The sequence below is a fragment of the Labrus mixtus genome, chromosome 18 (genome assembly GCF_963584025.1).
Source record: "Labrus mixtus chromosome 18, fLabMix1.1, whole genome shotgun sequence".
Classification (NCBI taxonomy): domain Eukaryota; kingdom Metazoa; phylum Chordata; class Actinopteri; order Labriformes; family Labridae; genus Labrus; species Labrus mixtus.
In genome coordinates this window covers 22,282,791-22,299,479 of record NC_083629.1, presented here as the reverse complement: position 1 = coordinate 22,299,479, position 16,689 = coordinate 22,282,791, and the positions used below count along the sequence as shown (strand labels likewise).

At 42.9% G+C, this 16,689-nt stretch overlaps 1 protein-coding gene across 7 annotated transcripts in view; it reads left to right on the top strand.

The window, feature by feature from the left end:
* qkia (QKI, KH domain containing, RNA binding a) overlaps positions 1-16,689 on the top strand; it is a 73,677-nt gene that overhangs the window by 10,141 nt on the left and 46,847 nt on the right. For all 7 annotated transcript variants that reach the window (XM_061063173.1, XM_061063175.1, XM_061063174.1 and 4 more), the window contains exon 2: positions 15,900-16,042. In XM_061063173.1, coding sequence (XP_060919156.1) covers positions 15,900-16,042 — 143 coding nt within the window. The remainder of the gene's footprint in view (positions 1-15,899; positions 16,043-16,689) is intronic.

Genomic DNA, 16,689 nt, shown 5'->3' with positions numbered 1-16,689 from the left:
ATCCAGGCCTTCTAACAGGTGATCAGGGATATTTCAGTGGACTTTAAGGAATTTTTGAGCTGGAATAATAAATAAAAAAATGTGGATGACGCATCAGGAAGGAGTCAAATGATTACGCTAAGGAATTTAGAATTCTCTCAGTGAAGCTGTTCTTACTTTTTGTATATTTTTGATGTCTTGAAAGAGTGTAAAACTTCTTGACTTGGGGCGCTGAAGAGACAACAGTCCTAAGTGCAGCTGTCGTGGGTTAAAATCCGACTCTGGCCCTTTGCTGAATGTCGTCCCCGACTCTCTCTCTCTCATAACATTTCCTACATTTCCTGCCTCTTTTCAGCTGTACCATCCAATAAAGACAAAAATGCCCAGAAAGTATCTTGAAAAATCATGAAAAGAGAAAATGAACATGTTTGTACATTTAGTCTTTAAATCATTAGCCATCATCTTGCATACTTGGCAGTCCATAAGAAGATCTTTTCCAGCCCATTTACTCTACAATGTTGTCCTATTGCAGAGCATATTGAAGAATATATTTTGATTGAACAAGGAGATCAAAAGCAAACATTGAAAGTGAATGAGTTTACTGTGCTGTGTTTCATGTCCTGTCCTGCAGCAGAGCTGGCCAGTGTTTGGAAAGTTGGAAAGTATCTCAGTAGTTAACACCTGGTAAAAAAAAAAAAAAAAAGCTTGCAAGTAGTAAATGAACTAACAGTGTAAAGGGACATTCCCTTATGTGTGCAGAAACATTCCTGCTGCCGTGCCTGGCAGGTTGCACAACTCCTGGTTGAGTCAGAAAGAGGGCTATAGAGCAATTTGTGCCACTTCTTCTTTTTCAACATCAAACCAGCTGACACAGTTAAACAGGTTCTCTCCAATGTGCTGCTCCGGTTCACTTAAGCCGTAACTTCCACCAGCCCCGCTCAGTGTCATTACGTAGGAATGTTGGCCATAAAAAGACTTACAAGGTGTTGCTTTATTGTCCTCTTTGATAAGATTGCAGCTGCTCCTGTCTGTCTGCTGTGGTTATATTCCTGCAGGACGTTCAAGGACAGGCTCGCAGCGAGATTAGAGATGAGAGGTGATTGGATGGAAGATGTGATCGTCTTCAGCATGTAGTGAAAAATAAAATAGTGTAATGCAAACATTAGTGCGTCTCTACTCCTCTAGAGAAGGTTGTAAGGCAGCTGTGGATGGACGGTGTGTCGACACAGCAGTGGAGACAGGTGTGGGCACAAGCAAGGTGCCCAGTTGCCAGCTGTCGTTGACACCTTAAGGTGAAGTATAGTCTTCCAGGAGATGAACTTGTCTTCCTCTGTCCCCTCTAATCCCCCCTCTCCTCTGCTTTCTTGGGAGAGTGTGTGTCTGACATGAGTCTAGGGTGTTTGTGATGGGAGCTCTTCCCGCAGCTTTATTTTTATTGAGTGTCTGACACTTTCGATGAACCAGACCTCGGCTGTACCTCCGCTCCTCCTCCTTCATCACCATGTGTATAATTCAACGCTCCCTGCCTGCACACAACACAAGCATGTTAGCGGGTTTACTTTGCATTCTCCTTTTTAATCTCGCCCGCTCTGTCTCAAAGTTGTACATGCATCACTCTCATCTGTTTATGTTGCATTGCCGTCTGTCTTTGTCATAGTGTTTGCTTAAGGAGAAAATCTGTTACGAGTTATCCCAAGGGAATGACACACATTTCCTGGCTTTGCCTTTTTACCTATTTACTTCAGCAGCGTGACTCTAAAGCTCCCTCTTCCCTCTGTCTTTGTGTTCTCTCCTCTCATCTCCAGATTTCATCCTTCCTCTCTTACTTCACCCCTTCCTCCTCTTCCACTTGTTTCCTCTTTTGCAGCTCCCCCCTCTGCTAAGTATGTGTGGCAAAAAAAACCGAGCCTTGGGGCTACATTCCCTCTTTCATGTGAGGACCAGTGGTGACATTAAAGGCCTGTTACGTGGTCTGTCGCTTTGCATCAGCCCCGGCTCTCCCTGTCTGCTCGGGAACAGAATATGCCCCTACCTCTCTGCTCTATCTCTCCCTCGCTCAGACATTGGGTGCAGAGCACAACATGCCTGCATACGCCTGGCTGTAATTTTTGCACATGCACTTGCAGATTCTTTAAGCCGCCATAGCCGAGCGCTTTGAAGCAGATCAATGTTTAAGGCTAAAGCATAGTGGAAAGCTTAGTTAATGACAGACGAGTCAGCGACTCTTCCTCTCCTCCCTTTTATGACACTCTGACCCAGTTGTTACAGCCCCATCAACATCTTTGTTTTTTTTAAATGCTTTAAACGGTTCATTGAACATGACTTGGCAGACAAAACAGATCACCCGGATGATCTCTAGGAAAAGACAAACCAAACGCACATCCAAAGAGCAGCTCCTCTGATGGTGTGCAGACAGAAGGGAGTAGGTCACGAGGAGTCTTTTCATCTTCCTTTCATTGTCAATCTTAATATCTGGAAGTGCATCAGACACAGAGGGAGCTTTCAGCATCTCTAAACACTGCAAGGCCTGTTTGTTTCTTCATAGTGAATCATTATGTACCTCTTTGACTTAACCATTTCCACACAATCCATCCTTAGTTACTTGGCCTACAACAGACGGATTGCTGGCAGAGGATCATGCATATCCATCCAGACATTAAACGCACTGCTTGTATGTCTAATTTTTCATTTTACAAGTAGGCGTTTGAAGTGGTGAGATTGAGATCCAGGATGTCCCCGGTATGTAACGCTGTGAAGACACAACATCATCATCTGTTGTGTGTTGTCAAAGCTAAGAGGCGGCAGATAAACGGCTGCTGGAGTTAAACTTAAGGCGGTGGCTACAAGCCTCAGCAGGCCCTCAACCCGGGGATGAAAGAACAGCTGACACACACATGCTATATGTGTCCTTTGTAATCTAACCGGTTTAGGACTCCTTTGTTTGTATCCAAGATGCTTTTGAGGTTCCTCTGAATATATTATTATAACATCCTCATTGCTTAAACCTGCATTAGATAAATCACAGTAACCTGCCACTACTTCTGCAAAAACCATCTCATGGTAGACACAAATTGTTAACGCGTCTGTGGTCGGAAATGATCAAGGGGTCTTCAAGTTGTCTGATAGGCAGAGATATGGACACTTTGAAACTGCAGCTGTGCATAATATTTAATTCTGTTCTGTTGGACTTTAGAAAGAAGCCACTGCAGACTAAAACAAAAAGTTTATCAGCTTATTATAACTACTAAAAGTGCAGGATTAACCCCTCGGTTAGGAACATTTTTTGTGACTGTTTGAGGAAGCTTCTTTGAAGGTTTGTTTTTGGTCTTTGAAATCCGTTGTCCTCCTGGTTTCTATCATTATGTTTAGACTGCATCAGTTAGAGCCAGGCGCAGCTGATTAGCCGCTAACAAGCGAGCGTATATTGAAAGAAGAAGATGACATTGAGCTTTCTTCATTAATGCTTTGTTGTTGTTTTTCATTAAAATTCAATCGAAACACAAAGAGCAGCATGTGAATCAGCCACAGTTGAATCAATGCCTCTCTGGCACTCTCACAGTCTTATCAGCAGCTTTAAGATAAGATTCATAAAGGTAGGCTTTTTATTGCAGGGATGTTGTGTTTGATTGCATCACATTATAACAATATTTTCTTTGTAGTAATATAAACGTAGGGCAATCATTCTAAATGGCACGTGCATTAACGGTCTTATTTATGCTGTTTCAGATTATTTAATCATTACTGTGCCTCACAGCCAGCTCCCCCTCACACCTTTCAGTTTCCACATTTACCTCACTTTGACTTCCAGTATTATCATAAAATGTTTAACTTTCATTTTGCTGAGACTGTGAATGTCTGACACTGTTATTAGGACTGAATATTTATTTCTCATAGACAAACTTGTGGGTGGTTGTCACCCAATCAAGCGACATAGAGAGATGTAGGAATATAATTTATACTCAATCTCTGTCCCTAAACGACCATACTCGTATTATAAAAATAGATTATTTTGAACCTGTTAGTTGACTCCTGACAGGTTCCTGCTGCTCCCATCTGTTTCTCAACAAAAAAACACCAGAGTCACTGTTGTTTTAAGGATGACCTGCGTCTTATCCTTTCACCGTGTTTCTGTTTGTTAGTGTTAAATGTTATGACGGTGACCTGGTTAATATTTTGCATTGTGTTCCCTTCATGTTAACAGTTTTGTTTTCTTTAATCTTTCAAACAGCACTCTGCTCTCCTGTAGAGTTGAATAATCTGGCAGCATTTTGAAGCAAAGTTAAAGCCTCATACCTTTGTTTTTACTGATACTGGGGGGGGGTGTGCGACACATTTTCCTCTCCTCCCTCCCAAACCATCCCATTGGTCGTGAGCACTGTGGTCTCCTTAGTGACAGGGGTGGGGACAGGAAGTGCAGAGCATGTTATCTGCTCCAGTCACATTGACAGTCAGAGCCTTTCCTTCCTCTCACTTCCCCTCTTGTTTCCTCTTCTGACAGCTGGACCTTTCCTGCCATTGTTACAGGCGGAGGAGGCAGCTGCGTGTGAGGGAGACACAGTCAAGATGTGTTTAATAGATGAATAGTTCATTGTTTTTTTTTTTTAGATCTTCATATTGGTAGTCTGTGGCCTCAAAGTATCACTCTCTGGTTTCCCTCTGAGGCGCCGACTCCTCAAATCCCAACAGGAGCCAGTGTGCACCCCCACCTGGTCGTAGGAAAATAAATTGACACCCCTTGTCCAGAGGAAACCGCTACAGGGTGACACAAAATGGGGCCAAGGGCTGCTTGTCCAATCAAAAGACAGACATCCCATCAGCATGCATCCTGACTCTTCATCCTGTTATTCATCCCGCTCCTTATCTCGTATTCTCACATCTCGTTCAGCTCACAGCAGGCATCCTGTGCTTCACTTTACATCACATCCCATGCATTGTTGTGGGTGTGCGTATGTCTATGCAAGTGCAGATACATGTTTGTAAAAAGTGTGCCTGGGGCCTCTGTGGATTAAAAAAAAAAGGATGTGTTTCTAGATTTCTCAGTATTGCATTGATATCCAGCGATACACTGACAGTAGAGTTAAATGGGTTACAGCACAGCGAGAGAGGGATTCTCGAGTAGCACCATATGAGCACGGCTCAGGTCTTGCTTTTGTTTGTTTGCCTGATTTCACTGGCAGGTAGAGTCTGTGAAATGAGTTCCCCCGAGATGCTGAAGAAACAACAATCTGTTTGGCTGCATACTCGCATGCTTTGTTCATGCTTTGAGCTTCTGTTTGTGCTCATACTAATTAATCCACCAGTTATGACGGCTCCTGTCATAACTAAGGATCATTTTAAGTATTCACAGAAAGATTCAGGTTCTGTCTCTTGGAAGTAACGAGTGGCTTTCCTTCTTGTTTTGTAGCTGAGTGGAAGGAAGGCTATTTCCTTATTTTTCCCTCTAAAATTTGTGGAACCATTTGCAGCTCATGAGGCTTCACTCTTGAAGCCAGCCTGTTAAATGACTATTGCTGTGGCTTCCAATTTAACGCTACATATCCCCCCCCCCCCTTTTTCAGATGGCAAAAGCAGCAAAATGGCCTATCTTTGCTTGGTATTTCCGAGGGAGCCTGAGTCTGCATTTGTGTGCATTATGTTAGCTGTTTGAGCTGAGCTCGGGTGTACGGCTGCTTTAAAAGGTGAACCCAGGCAAGAGGAAGCATTAGCACACAACTCCAGTTTTCGCTGCATCGGATTAGAATATTTCGCTGAATAATTAGCAATATAATCAAACTAAACCTGAGAAGGAGACTGCAGCATTCTGTAAACCAAACACACCAACACTCCCCACTGCCTTCTGTAAGGGTAATGCTGCAGTGTGGATGTGTGAAGGGGGGGGGAACAGGTTTTTCGTATCCTTTCACGATTCTCACTCGCCTTCGGGTGCCTCCCTCAAGTTTAACTGCGCGTGGGTGTGCGTGCACTCCCGAGTTTCACCCCATGAGCCTGTTGAAAGTCCCCCCACGCAGAGAGTAATGAACGTTGGCCCCTCGCGGCAACCATTAAGAGTAAGCCATTATGGTTCAGTATTGAACCAGCCCTCCCTGCCAGTTTCACCTCACTCCATGGCAGACCCCACTGAGAGCACAAAACTGGCACTCCTATGGCTCATTGAGCTGCCAGCATGCCCCCAACCAGCACACAGGCCCATAAAGCAGTTCCACATCATCAAATGTGATGATCTCTTGTTCTAATTTTAGCCTTAATAGCTCAGCAGATACTGTCTGAATCACTCATTTCACTGTTGGGCTCGGGATGGGAGAACGTGGAGGGATTTTGCTCTAACTTTTGAGGAATCGTGTAAATTATTTATCTCAGCAGTTGAGCCAAATGTGAGTGACTGACTGTGAAAACACTGTTTTGTTATAAGAAGTCTGAGAAAGTGATGCTACTTTCAGTTTGTTTTGAAGCAAACATTAAAGTGTTCCCTGTCCATTGTTGTAAATAACTTGATTGACTTTAAAAGGTATACATATTTTTAATTAGGGGAATCCTAATCGATTACTTCTCTAATGTCAACAATAACCAATGTCCTGACTAAGACTCCAAGCACGTAGACACATCACTGTTTAATAAAGGACTTTTATACCTCGTGAGAGTGCCTTGGACTTTCAGTTTAGGCTGCCATTTCTTCACAATGAACTTTGTTTTTAATTAGGGTTAGTCATTCATTTATTAGCCCTTTGACTTTGGCCCCCTATCCCTGAACAGCTCCTGATTCTTCTACATTTTCTGACCCAGTGCAGCACTTTGCTTCAACCTTTTTTCTAACAACCAAACACCTTTCATTTGTCTGGCTTTGCTGTGGTTTCCCGTTTGGTTAAATTTGAATAGAAGCAGAAGAGCCAACGTTTGCATTAATAATCTATCAGTTTGACCCAGCAGCTTGTTCATAACAGAAGTTATGCCTTTCCAAGATGGATATTCCTGCAGCCAGGAAATGAAAATAAAACAGTCAACATTTCTAAAGCGATCCATGATTTATAATGTCAATACATTCCCAAAGACGACTGGCGTTAGCCAATGGATATGGTATTTGGCAACAACTCTACATATCATCATTCAGTCGTTTTATTTTTGTCCAACATGCAACAAGCTGCCATTTCCTCTGCATGTTCATGATTTGTACCACATGTTTTGTTATCTTAGGGCATTGTGTAACACCATATTTCTTGGCAACTTGTCAGTCGTTTAATGACTTTGCCTCCAAGATCCTCATCATCGTCTCTGAATTAGCATCATCACGCCTTCTCAAGCCTCACTTAACTTGGCCTACTTTGGAGCCAGGATTTTTTTCCAGGACAATCACTGCACCTGCTCATCCATCTCAGTCCAGTGCTAACAGCACCTTTTTGTTTCCAGAGCACCGTTTGTTGTTGCACAGTGGTGGAGACATTTCTTAAATATAATTTCTAATAAAGGCCAACGCCGTATTTTTAGGGAGAAAGGCAAATGCGTCCTATTTGTAGTCTCTTTTGTCCCACACTACTGCTATTTCTGCCTCTGTATCCTCCCACTCTCCTTGTCTGCTTGTCTGTTTGCTTTGTTTAATCACCAAACTAACGTGCTATGACACGTTCCTATAGCACACCGTCATCAATGCTGCCAGCAGACACAGTAAGCCACATTCAGCCTGGCACTTCTTTCCCTTCTTGCATGCAGTCACAGTGACAGCTACAAAAAAAACCTTACAGCTGCCACTGGTAATGATTAATGGCTCTGCTGATTGCTGTTTTTTTTTTTTTTTGCGACCAACACACCTACATGTTCTGCTTTTAGCATACTCTCAGGCGTTCAGCCAGAATAGAGGTAAACATTTCAGTGTATTATGCAAGTGTTGCACATGTAGTTTTAATAATCCTGATTGTATAAGATGGACTATTCCCATGTATGTTTGCCTTTGAGAAGCTTTGTGGCTAAATAAAGGGCTCTGGCTAGTAAAGCACAGCGAAGGCGAGATGTTGTATATGTTCAGCAGATTTTTTTACCCCGAGGCGCTTTCCCTCCTCTTTCCATGTGAAGTGCTATTTCTGTGGGTTCACGCTCTCATGAGAGTCCTGCCTACAAACACACATAAAGCTCATTAGCTCATTTGTGTGTGGGTGTCTTTAATGTTTCGCTGGGTTGTTGGTTTTGTACGGATATGGACTGAAACGTGTGTCAGGGCTCACACATTCCTGTGCATTGATGGACCACACAGAAAAATGCTATGCGAGTCATTAGCTACATGTGTGTTTTTCAAGCAGCTTCGACTCATTATTGATGAGCAGACAGCGGAACCTGCTGCTTTCAGGGAGGCACGTTATAAATGTGCTTTTTTTTTGCACATTTGCAAAGCAAGAAGTTGTGTCATTTCTGCACCACATATGAATCTTTCAGCAAAGTTTTAGGTGTTAGCATCTTAGCAGTGTAGCATTGCATCAGCTGTCTGTTCCTATTTTGGGCTGAAGGGACATTTCCTCTGTGTTGGCGTGCAATTTTCCCTTGAGATGACGTAGCGTGTGTGTAGATGAAAATCCAGAAACCTTGTTACAGCAGACATTTGTTTAGTGGTCTATCTACTCAAAGACCTGATGCTGGAGCTTCTTTACGCAGCCTGCTTTAGGAGAATCCCTGACACACGACATCAATCTCTCCTTCTGGCTGCCAGCGAACAGCACCGTCATTTCTGTCTAGAGTCGTTCAGACCCCCCTCAGCCTGTGGAGGGGGCGGGGGTCGGCGCTGATATTCACGTCATGTCAGGGATCGGGAATGAGTCACTGAAAAGCAAAGAAGAGATGTGTGTTTCAGAGCTCTTTTGCATTTGATAGCATCAATACATGGTGAGAATATTGATACAGTTCAATGAGGTTAATGCCTTTCAAAGCCAGTCGACTCTAACCCTTACCCCCCCATGCTACATACATTAAATGTGTTGTTTGGATGCTGCATCTTTGCTTTCCTTCGGTCCACACTGGCAGTACTGTTTGGACTTCTTTGCTATTTTCCCCAAGGAAACATCTTAAGCCCGGCCTATTCAACTACAACAGCCTTTTACAAATTAAAGTTAAGAACATAGGCGCTGGATATTATCTAAACCAATATCAGACATGGAAAGATACAGGAATTTAAATGTGTTTAAAAGGCCTCTTTTTCATCTTTTAAATACTTAATTTTGCTTTTTATGGAGTACTATTCACCCTGAGCTTTCTTTTTAATGAAAAGTGCATTTCTGTGCTTAACAGACTAATAATGAATGGGCTGTGAACCCTCATAATAAAATGGTGCTCTTTCAATCATTTATTTCCATGATAAAACCTTGTAATGACATATAAGCTAACATTAGCACTGGACGGCTGAATCAACCTTTGATATATTTTTTTTGGCAGGATTAAAAGCTGGGTTGGGCTCCATGGGTTGGCAAATGAATTGGACAACTCTTTGGATTTAGTGCTAAAATGTAGGGCTTGAAATCTTTGGGTGTCTCACGATTTAATTCAGAATCTATTTTCGATTTGGATTCATGATTCAGAGTCTATTTTTTAATTAGTCCATACTTCAGGATCTACTCCAGTCATCTGTGAGACTGGCTGAATTTCTTGCTGCTCTGTTTGGCATACTACTGAGTTAAAGAGCTAGCATTAGCACTTAGCAGGGAGTGACTGATAGTAAAACCTCCTCAGCTGTTAGTCTTTGTCTTTTTTCTCTCACTGAGTCTGTGCAAAGTGGCTGCTGATGTGGGATGTAGCCGATTCTTGACACATAATATCACTGTAATTGGGTTGAACAATTCTGTTCCCAAGTACTTTTCTGATATTTGGTCCTGCTTGTCAAGCTTTATCACTTACCACAAGGACAAAATTATCTTCTTCCCCCCTAATTTACTTCTGTTCAAATCTTCTACAGACCAGAAAAAAGTTGTGTAGAGGTCAGAGTGACCTGTGCTCAACACTCCTACTTTACCTTATGTTACAGTTAGAATCTTGATATTTGTCTTGCGAGAGCTGAAATGGATCTGCTCTCATACAAAACTGATAACACCACACAGTTTGCTTGAATAGTGAAGGAACAGTGTGCGTCAACATCAAGGGTACAGTGTGGGCCTTCTCTTAAAATCAAAGATTAGGAAGTTAAAATAAGACAGAGGCATACAAACTTTTTCTTTTTATCCCATCACAAAGAGGGAGGAGGAGAAGAGCGAGGCAGCTGTGAGGAGACGATAAGACCAAGAAATGCATACGTTTTCATGGCTCAGTCACCCCCACCAATGCGCACTATACTTCTGCTCTGTGCTTTTAAAGAAACCTCCGTCTTTCATATGCTTGGCCTGCCAAACCCCTAAACTGTTGAAGTGGAGTGTCGTCTTGGATAAAGTCGTCTGTGCCGTGAATAAAGGGCAGGAATGCATTAAACGCCCAAATCCTTTTTTCTTGCAACGGGTACCCGGGCTTTGTGATTGCTAAAGTGCACAGCTTTAAAGTGAAAAGGCTTGTTCCTCGCCTGAGTGTTGTTTCACTCTGCACGAGCACATTTAGCTGCATCTGTGAAAGCTCTAGGTTTCTTCCTTTTTCTTTGACATGGCTGCCACATTTTCGTGTCTATATTTACCTCTGCTTTCTTTTTTTAACATCTCGGGGAGAAAAAAAAATCACAATTGGGCGCCCATGCATGTTGCATGCAGGAATAGGGAAAGATCTGACCTAAACAGAGAGGACCCGTTCAGTCTCCCGGCACAGAGGAACATTTGATCATTCTGGCTTTAACATTAATTGGCGTTCCCTTCAATCTGTTTCAGGTGCCAGATATTATCAGTCTAATACCAGGCATCACACGGCATCTAAAGCTGCTTTCCTCGGGCAAAGCTGAACACTGTGATTCCTCAGCCGTTAGATTTATTTTCTCTCTCGCTCACACTTCTGTGGACAGATGTGCCCTGCATGGTCAGGGGGGGCGCTTTGCTGCGAGTTACAGGGTGAGGACAAAGCAGCCATGGAGCAGGTCTATTTTTGGGCTCTTGATAATGGACTTGTTCCTGTTCTCTAGCGGAGCAGGTCTGGCTGAATGATCTCTACCGGTCTTAAACCTGATTACTGTATCCCTCCTGGAGTACTCCATTGTTCTTAATATTCCTCTGCCCTCTCTCTTCTTTCTCTCCTGCCTCTCTCTTTCATCTCTCCTCTTCTTAGTTACATTCTCATTGTTTGTCCTCTTGCTGTGTTTACGTTCATTAGATCATGTTGGGAGGGAGGAGACGCTACATCAGAAAATATTCCTACACCGAGTGGCTATTCTTTCATCTTTTGCCTCTCCCCTCCCCTGCTCATCCTCTTCTCCCTCCCCTGATTCTGCCAGAGCTTCCTCCTGTGTGATCCCGTTTAAGTGAAAATAAATGAAAAGCTACCCCGTCCCGTGGTGTGCCGAGTTCATGGTGGCTGACTCTGTCAAATATCACTCACTCAGATGACTAGATTCACTTAATGGATGTTTTTCTATCTTTTCCTCCCGGGTGCACATGGCTCTCCAGACTAGGCCTAGTTCTGCTTGGCCTGATCAATGGGTAATGGTCTCTGTGTTGGTAAAAATCGGACTCAATGCTGTTGACACTGCTCACTCTGGTTTGACAGGGATAGTTTGCCTGCTAGAGAACCAATCATGGCAGCGATGGGAGCAAAGACAAAGGGCTATTCTTCTCTGCTGCTTTAAACTTTATCACATTATTCTATCACATTTTACGTGATATATATTTCGTTTTTTTGTTTTAGTTGTTAGAACCTGACCGATTAATCGGCCAGCCGATAACATCTGCCGATATTAGTGTGACTATCGGTATCGGCTAATTTTATGAGCAGTAATGTTTCAGTCGAGTGACCATCCTGTCTTCATTATATATATTTTCCACTAGTGTTTGATAACAGCATTTAAGGGGTATGCGCAATAAATGTGTGTATCTCTTTCTCTAAAGACAAACAAAGATCAATGACAGATGTCGGCCGATTTATCAGCATCAGATTTTTTATCCCTCTGGTATTGATGTCTGTATTAGCCCCCCAAATTCCACATCGGTCAGGCCCTAAGAAAAATGTTAAGTTTGCTTTCTTTTCAATGAGATGACACCAGGACATTATTCTCTCTCCTCTCCTCTCCCTCGTCCTTCCCTTTAGGTATTAATCTCCCCCCGTTTCCAAGATCACAGAGAAGACGAGGCAAAAAGCGTCTCTTTACTTGAGCTTCCAAAGGGCACACAGATCCGCAGCCACAGCCTGTGACATTTTCCATTTTTTTCAATACAGATTTTGAGAAAACAAGGGCAGAAATTGTGAGAAATGAAAAAAAAAGAGGGACGAGTGAAATTAAATGGGTTTTAACTTCCACAGAGGCAGAAAAGAGCAGTGTGTGTGTGAGAGTTCGGAGGTGTGTACAGCTGCAGTGTGCCTGCTCAGCACTGTGCTTCTCATTCCCTCTTGTTCCTCTGTCTTCGTCTCATCAAACCTGCCTCCTTTCTGCCCTCCAACAACTCTCAAGGTTGAGGTTTTCTTTTTTTTTTTGTCTCTTCCTGACAGATGTCTGGTTTAAACACTCAACCCAGATATTATGATCTCTTCCTGAGAGTGTCTGTGTTTTTGTTCCTGTCTGTACACAGGCACCCCCCACAGGTAAATAGACAGCTCTGACAGAAAGTGCTGTTTATGTGTGTGTGCGGTTTGCTGAGTCAGGCTGTGGATGACACACTGAGCTGATAGTTGTCTGAAGGGGGCGTTACATGAGATATATTTCCACCCCTCATATCACCACTGACCACTAATATACCCAAAGTACAAGAACAGTTTTTCATTTGATACCATATCCCTCTCTTTAGTCTTCTTTTTTTGTTGCGTTTGTCTTTCCAAGACAGTCTCGTTGTCCTCCTCCTTTTTTTTTTTTTTTTTTTTTTTTTTTTTTTCAAACAGCCTTTTCTGCCAGGGTGGACAGCTAGACAAATGATTCCATCGTCTGTGCAAGGCAAGGGGTAATTTTTAGGTGAGCACAGTGCTTCAGCAAAGACTTGCTGCACCGAAATTAGAGGTTGTCAAATGCCGCACGTCTTCGCTGATGGCCCAGCACGGCCCCCTTATGTTAATGTGGCATTTCAGCAAGAGGAAACAGAATTAGAAGGAGGAAGGGGCTGCTGCTTGCTTGCTTGCTTGCTTGCAGTAGTTGTTGTTGGGTAGCTTTGTCACATGCACACACTTCCTCTTTTTATTTTTCCCCTGAAGAAGGGGGAGCAGACACAGCATCCAGTATACTTGCTTTTTGTTGTAAAGTACGTGCAGAGAAGTGATTTTCTAACCTACAGAACACTGACTCCCCCTTCCCTCCCGTCATTGATGGCTCCTACACACATGCTTAGCCCACCAGTGGTCTGTTAAATAGCTCTTCTGTGTTTAATAATGTTAGCTTGAAGTGACACGGCAAGTGCGGTTTGGAAGATTTATAGGAAGTAGGGACATTTCATTTTCCCTGAATGGCTTTTAATAGTGATCTCCTTCCCCAGAAAACTATCAGTGATCAGGCCGTGGATGGAGTTACTTTGAGCTGTTAAAGAGATGTGTTAGGCCTTTTTCACACACAATCATATGCAGTTAACATCCCTCAATTCCACATTCCAGCTACACCCTGCGCCATGCTGCCCTGACATCCTCCATATTTAAGATATGTCATTGGTCAAGCCCCTCTGTTTTTACTCGAAGTCTGGATGTGGCTGGTTAGGGCTGATGTCATCTGTGCTGCGGCGGGTCAGATACCATGAGGATGATTTCATGTTAAGGGAGGACAAGGGAGTATCTGATTGGACCGATGAGTGTTGAGGTCATGTCGTTTGGGAAGCAGTCGCTCTGGGCTGAGGCTCCTGCTGGCTCGCTTGCTTGAAACTTGTCTTGCAAGGTGTTTTTTTCCACACAGCTGCAGGCCAGATGTTTATGTTTTAGCTTGTCAGTGTCCATAAGCCCATCAATCACACATTTGTCAATCTCTCATCGACAGTAAAATATTTCAGCTGGACAGGAAATCCCTGTGACTAATTTCAGGTCCGAAATCATTTTGACTCTCTTTTTCTTAACCCCCTTTTTAAATGTGTAAGTGCACAATTATTAACTTTAAACTACACAAACACCTAATTCTCTTTCAGCACAAAAACCTAATGATGTAAGTTGAATCCACCTATTTTAGTCTCACTGTGAGGTTCAGGCTTCGAGGTAGGGCTGCTCAAATTCGGCGAAAATCCTAATCATGATTCATTTGATATCAAGATAAGGATTATTAAGCATGAATCATTGATCACATGCATTCATCAAACTTTAGTACACCTAACACACTTAAACATTCTGAACTCAATGAAATACAAGGATTAAATATGTGAAAAATATGTTACAATGACACATATGTGTGTGTGCATGTCTGACTGTGTGTGTATGTGGAGCGCCTGCTGTGCCGTGCTTCCGCAACATTGAAATGCAAAGTGAATCCACAGAGTGTGAACACCAACATTACACCTCACTGAATCGGTTAAAATGTACAAAGACCTGATGACAGCTGAGCTTAGTTACAGCACTTTTACGTAAAAAAAAAAAAAAAAAAAGCAGTCTGAAACATTTACCACACATGACAAAAACCTGTGGCTCAAACAAGCACAACATGGTAAGCCATGTGCTCATGCAGCACAGTAATCGTTCAATCTAGTTTTCATGATCGTGGAAAGCAGAAATCATAGCTGAAATTGAACCTTGATTAATTTCCCGACCCCACTTCGAGGTCAGGCATGCTCCGCTAAGGGCAACTTTAGTTGAGTGTCAGGTTCCCCTGCTGGAGTTTAAAATAAAACTCTGAACTGCTCTGAAGTCTCATGAGACATGGAAATAGTGCCTAACACCCGCCCCCACTCCACCCCCACACACATATCACGCCTCAAGGTGTCACAAGCGCGACCATTTTGTTTCAGCTGTTTCACACTTTGGGTGAACATTTTACTGATTTACGTTGTGTTTCAGTGGTAGTATATTTTGATCTTTACTGTGGAAAGTTAGAAAGTGCAACTAGTTGGTGCCCCCTGATTAATGGGTGTTACAACTGCAGCCATTCACAAGTACACAGACACACACACACACACACACACTGGATGAATGGATGCTTTATTCAATGACACAGCATTCCTCTGGTTTGTGAATCTGTGTGAGCTGCAGACTCAGTCAACGTGCCTGACGTAGAGTTGTGTGTATGTTTAAAAAGGTGGTTGGAGCTCAAGCCGCTGTCAGCTGTGTGTGTGTCCGTGCGAGAGATGGTGGTCCATTAGTTTTATCTGACAGAAGGATCAGATCAGAAGGCATGTAGTCTCTTCTCCCCACCTGCCCGGCTGCCCACTTGTCACAGGTTACTCTATTAGAGAGCAGCCACTGGGGAGTGGTAAAGAGAGACAGGGGGGCTTAACCCCTAAATAATGCAGCGCTTAACTTGTGTCTGGAGCATATATAGAATAAATCTTAAACTACCCATCGTCTCTTTCTGTCTGTGCAGTTTGCTCTGGAAAAAAAAAAAAAAAACATTTCCTGCAGCTACAAGAAGCACTCATGCTCAACTGTCGCACATTGTCAAACTTGCAGGCTGTGACAGTTTGTGTTTTTGTGTCCAAATACAAACTGTCGATAAATGACAAACAAATGTTCAAGTTTTTACTCAAGGCAATGGACACATTTCTTCTGCCATGTTTATTTTTTTTTTACTACCACAGTTTATATGCTACATTAACCCTTTGCCTGGAAGTGGAAATCAATTGGACGTTGATATATATATATATATATGTTAAAAAAATAAACATTTGATTTTGTTGCCGGGCAGCTGCTCACCACAGTGTGTGTTTTGTGTTTTTCAGAGATCAACAGAGTGCGTAAAGACATGTACAGCGACACAGTCAATGGCCTTGTGGAAAGACACCCTCTGGAGCTGCCCGAGCCTATGGGACCCATCGTCCACCTGCAGGAAAAACTGTTTGTGCCTGTCAAAGAGTACCCCGACGTGAGTAGCTGCTTACTTCATTTCACACTGTCCAAGCTTAACACACATCATATCGTGTGTCAGAATATGTTGTTGTCTATCCCTGTGTGTTGACATGCATATGAAAATGAAGTCACACACAAGCACATACAAGCACAGAGTCGGTCTTTTGCCTGAGGCCATGTGTCTTTGTGGTGTGTCATCACAGGAATGGCGGCTGCTGATAGATCAACAATCTGTCCGCTCTGAGAGCATGCATGCTGTATCCCTCTTTTTCTTTCTGTTGTACATTCATACTGACCTCTTAGTGCGTCACACACACTCACACAACTCTTCATATTATTTGTCTTTCTTATCCCCCCCTTGCTTTTCTATACTTTTTAATCAATAGTGACCGGGCTTGTAGCATGTAAACAAAGTTGTTAATGGACTGCTGTTAAAGAGGCATCAGGTGGCAGTCTAAATAAGTCCTGGTCTCAGGAAAACATGGCCTGCTGGGGTGTTTATGGGCCAGCTCAGTGGTGGATTAGTACTGAGAGAAAGAGGGGATTGGGAAGGAGGAGTGTCATGAAAGTAAAAAAGAATAAATATTCAGACAAATGAGATGGAAATCTTTTGTACCTACCACTCATAAGAGGCTGGTTCAGAAAGCTTTTCTTACATTGGAA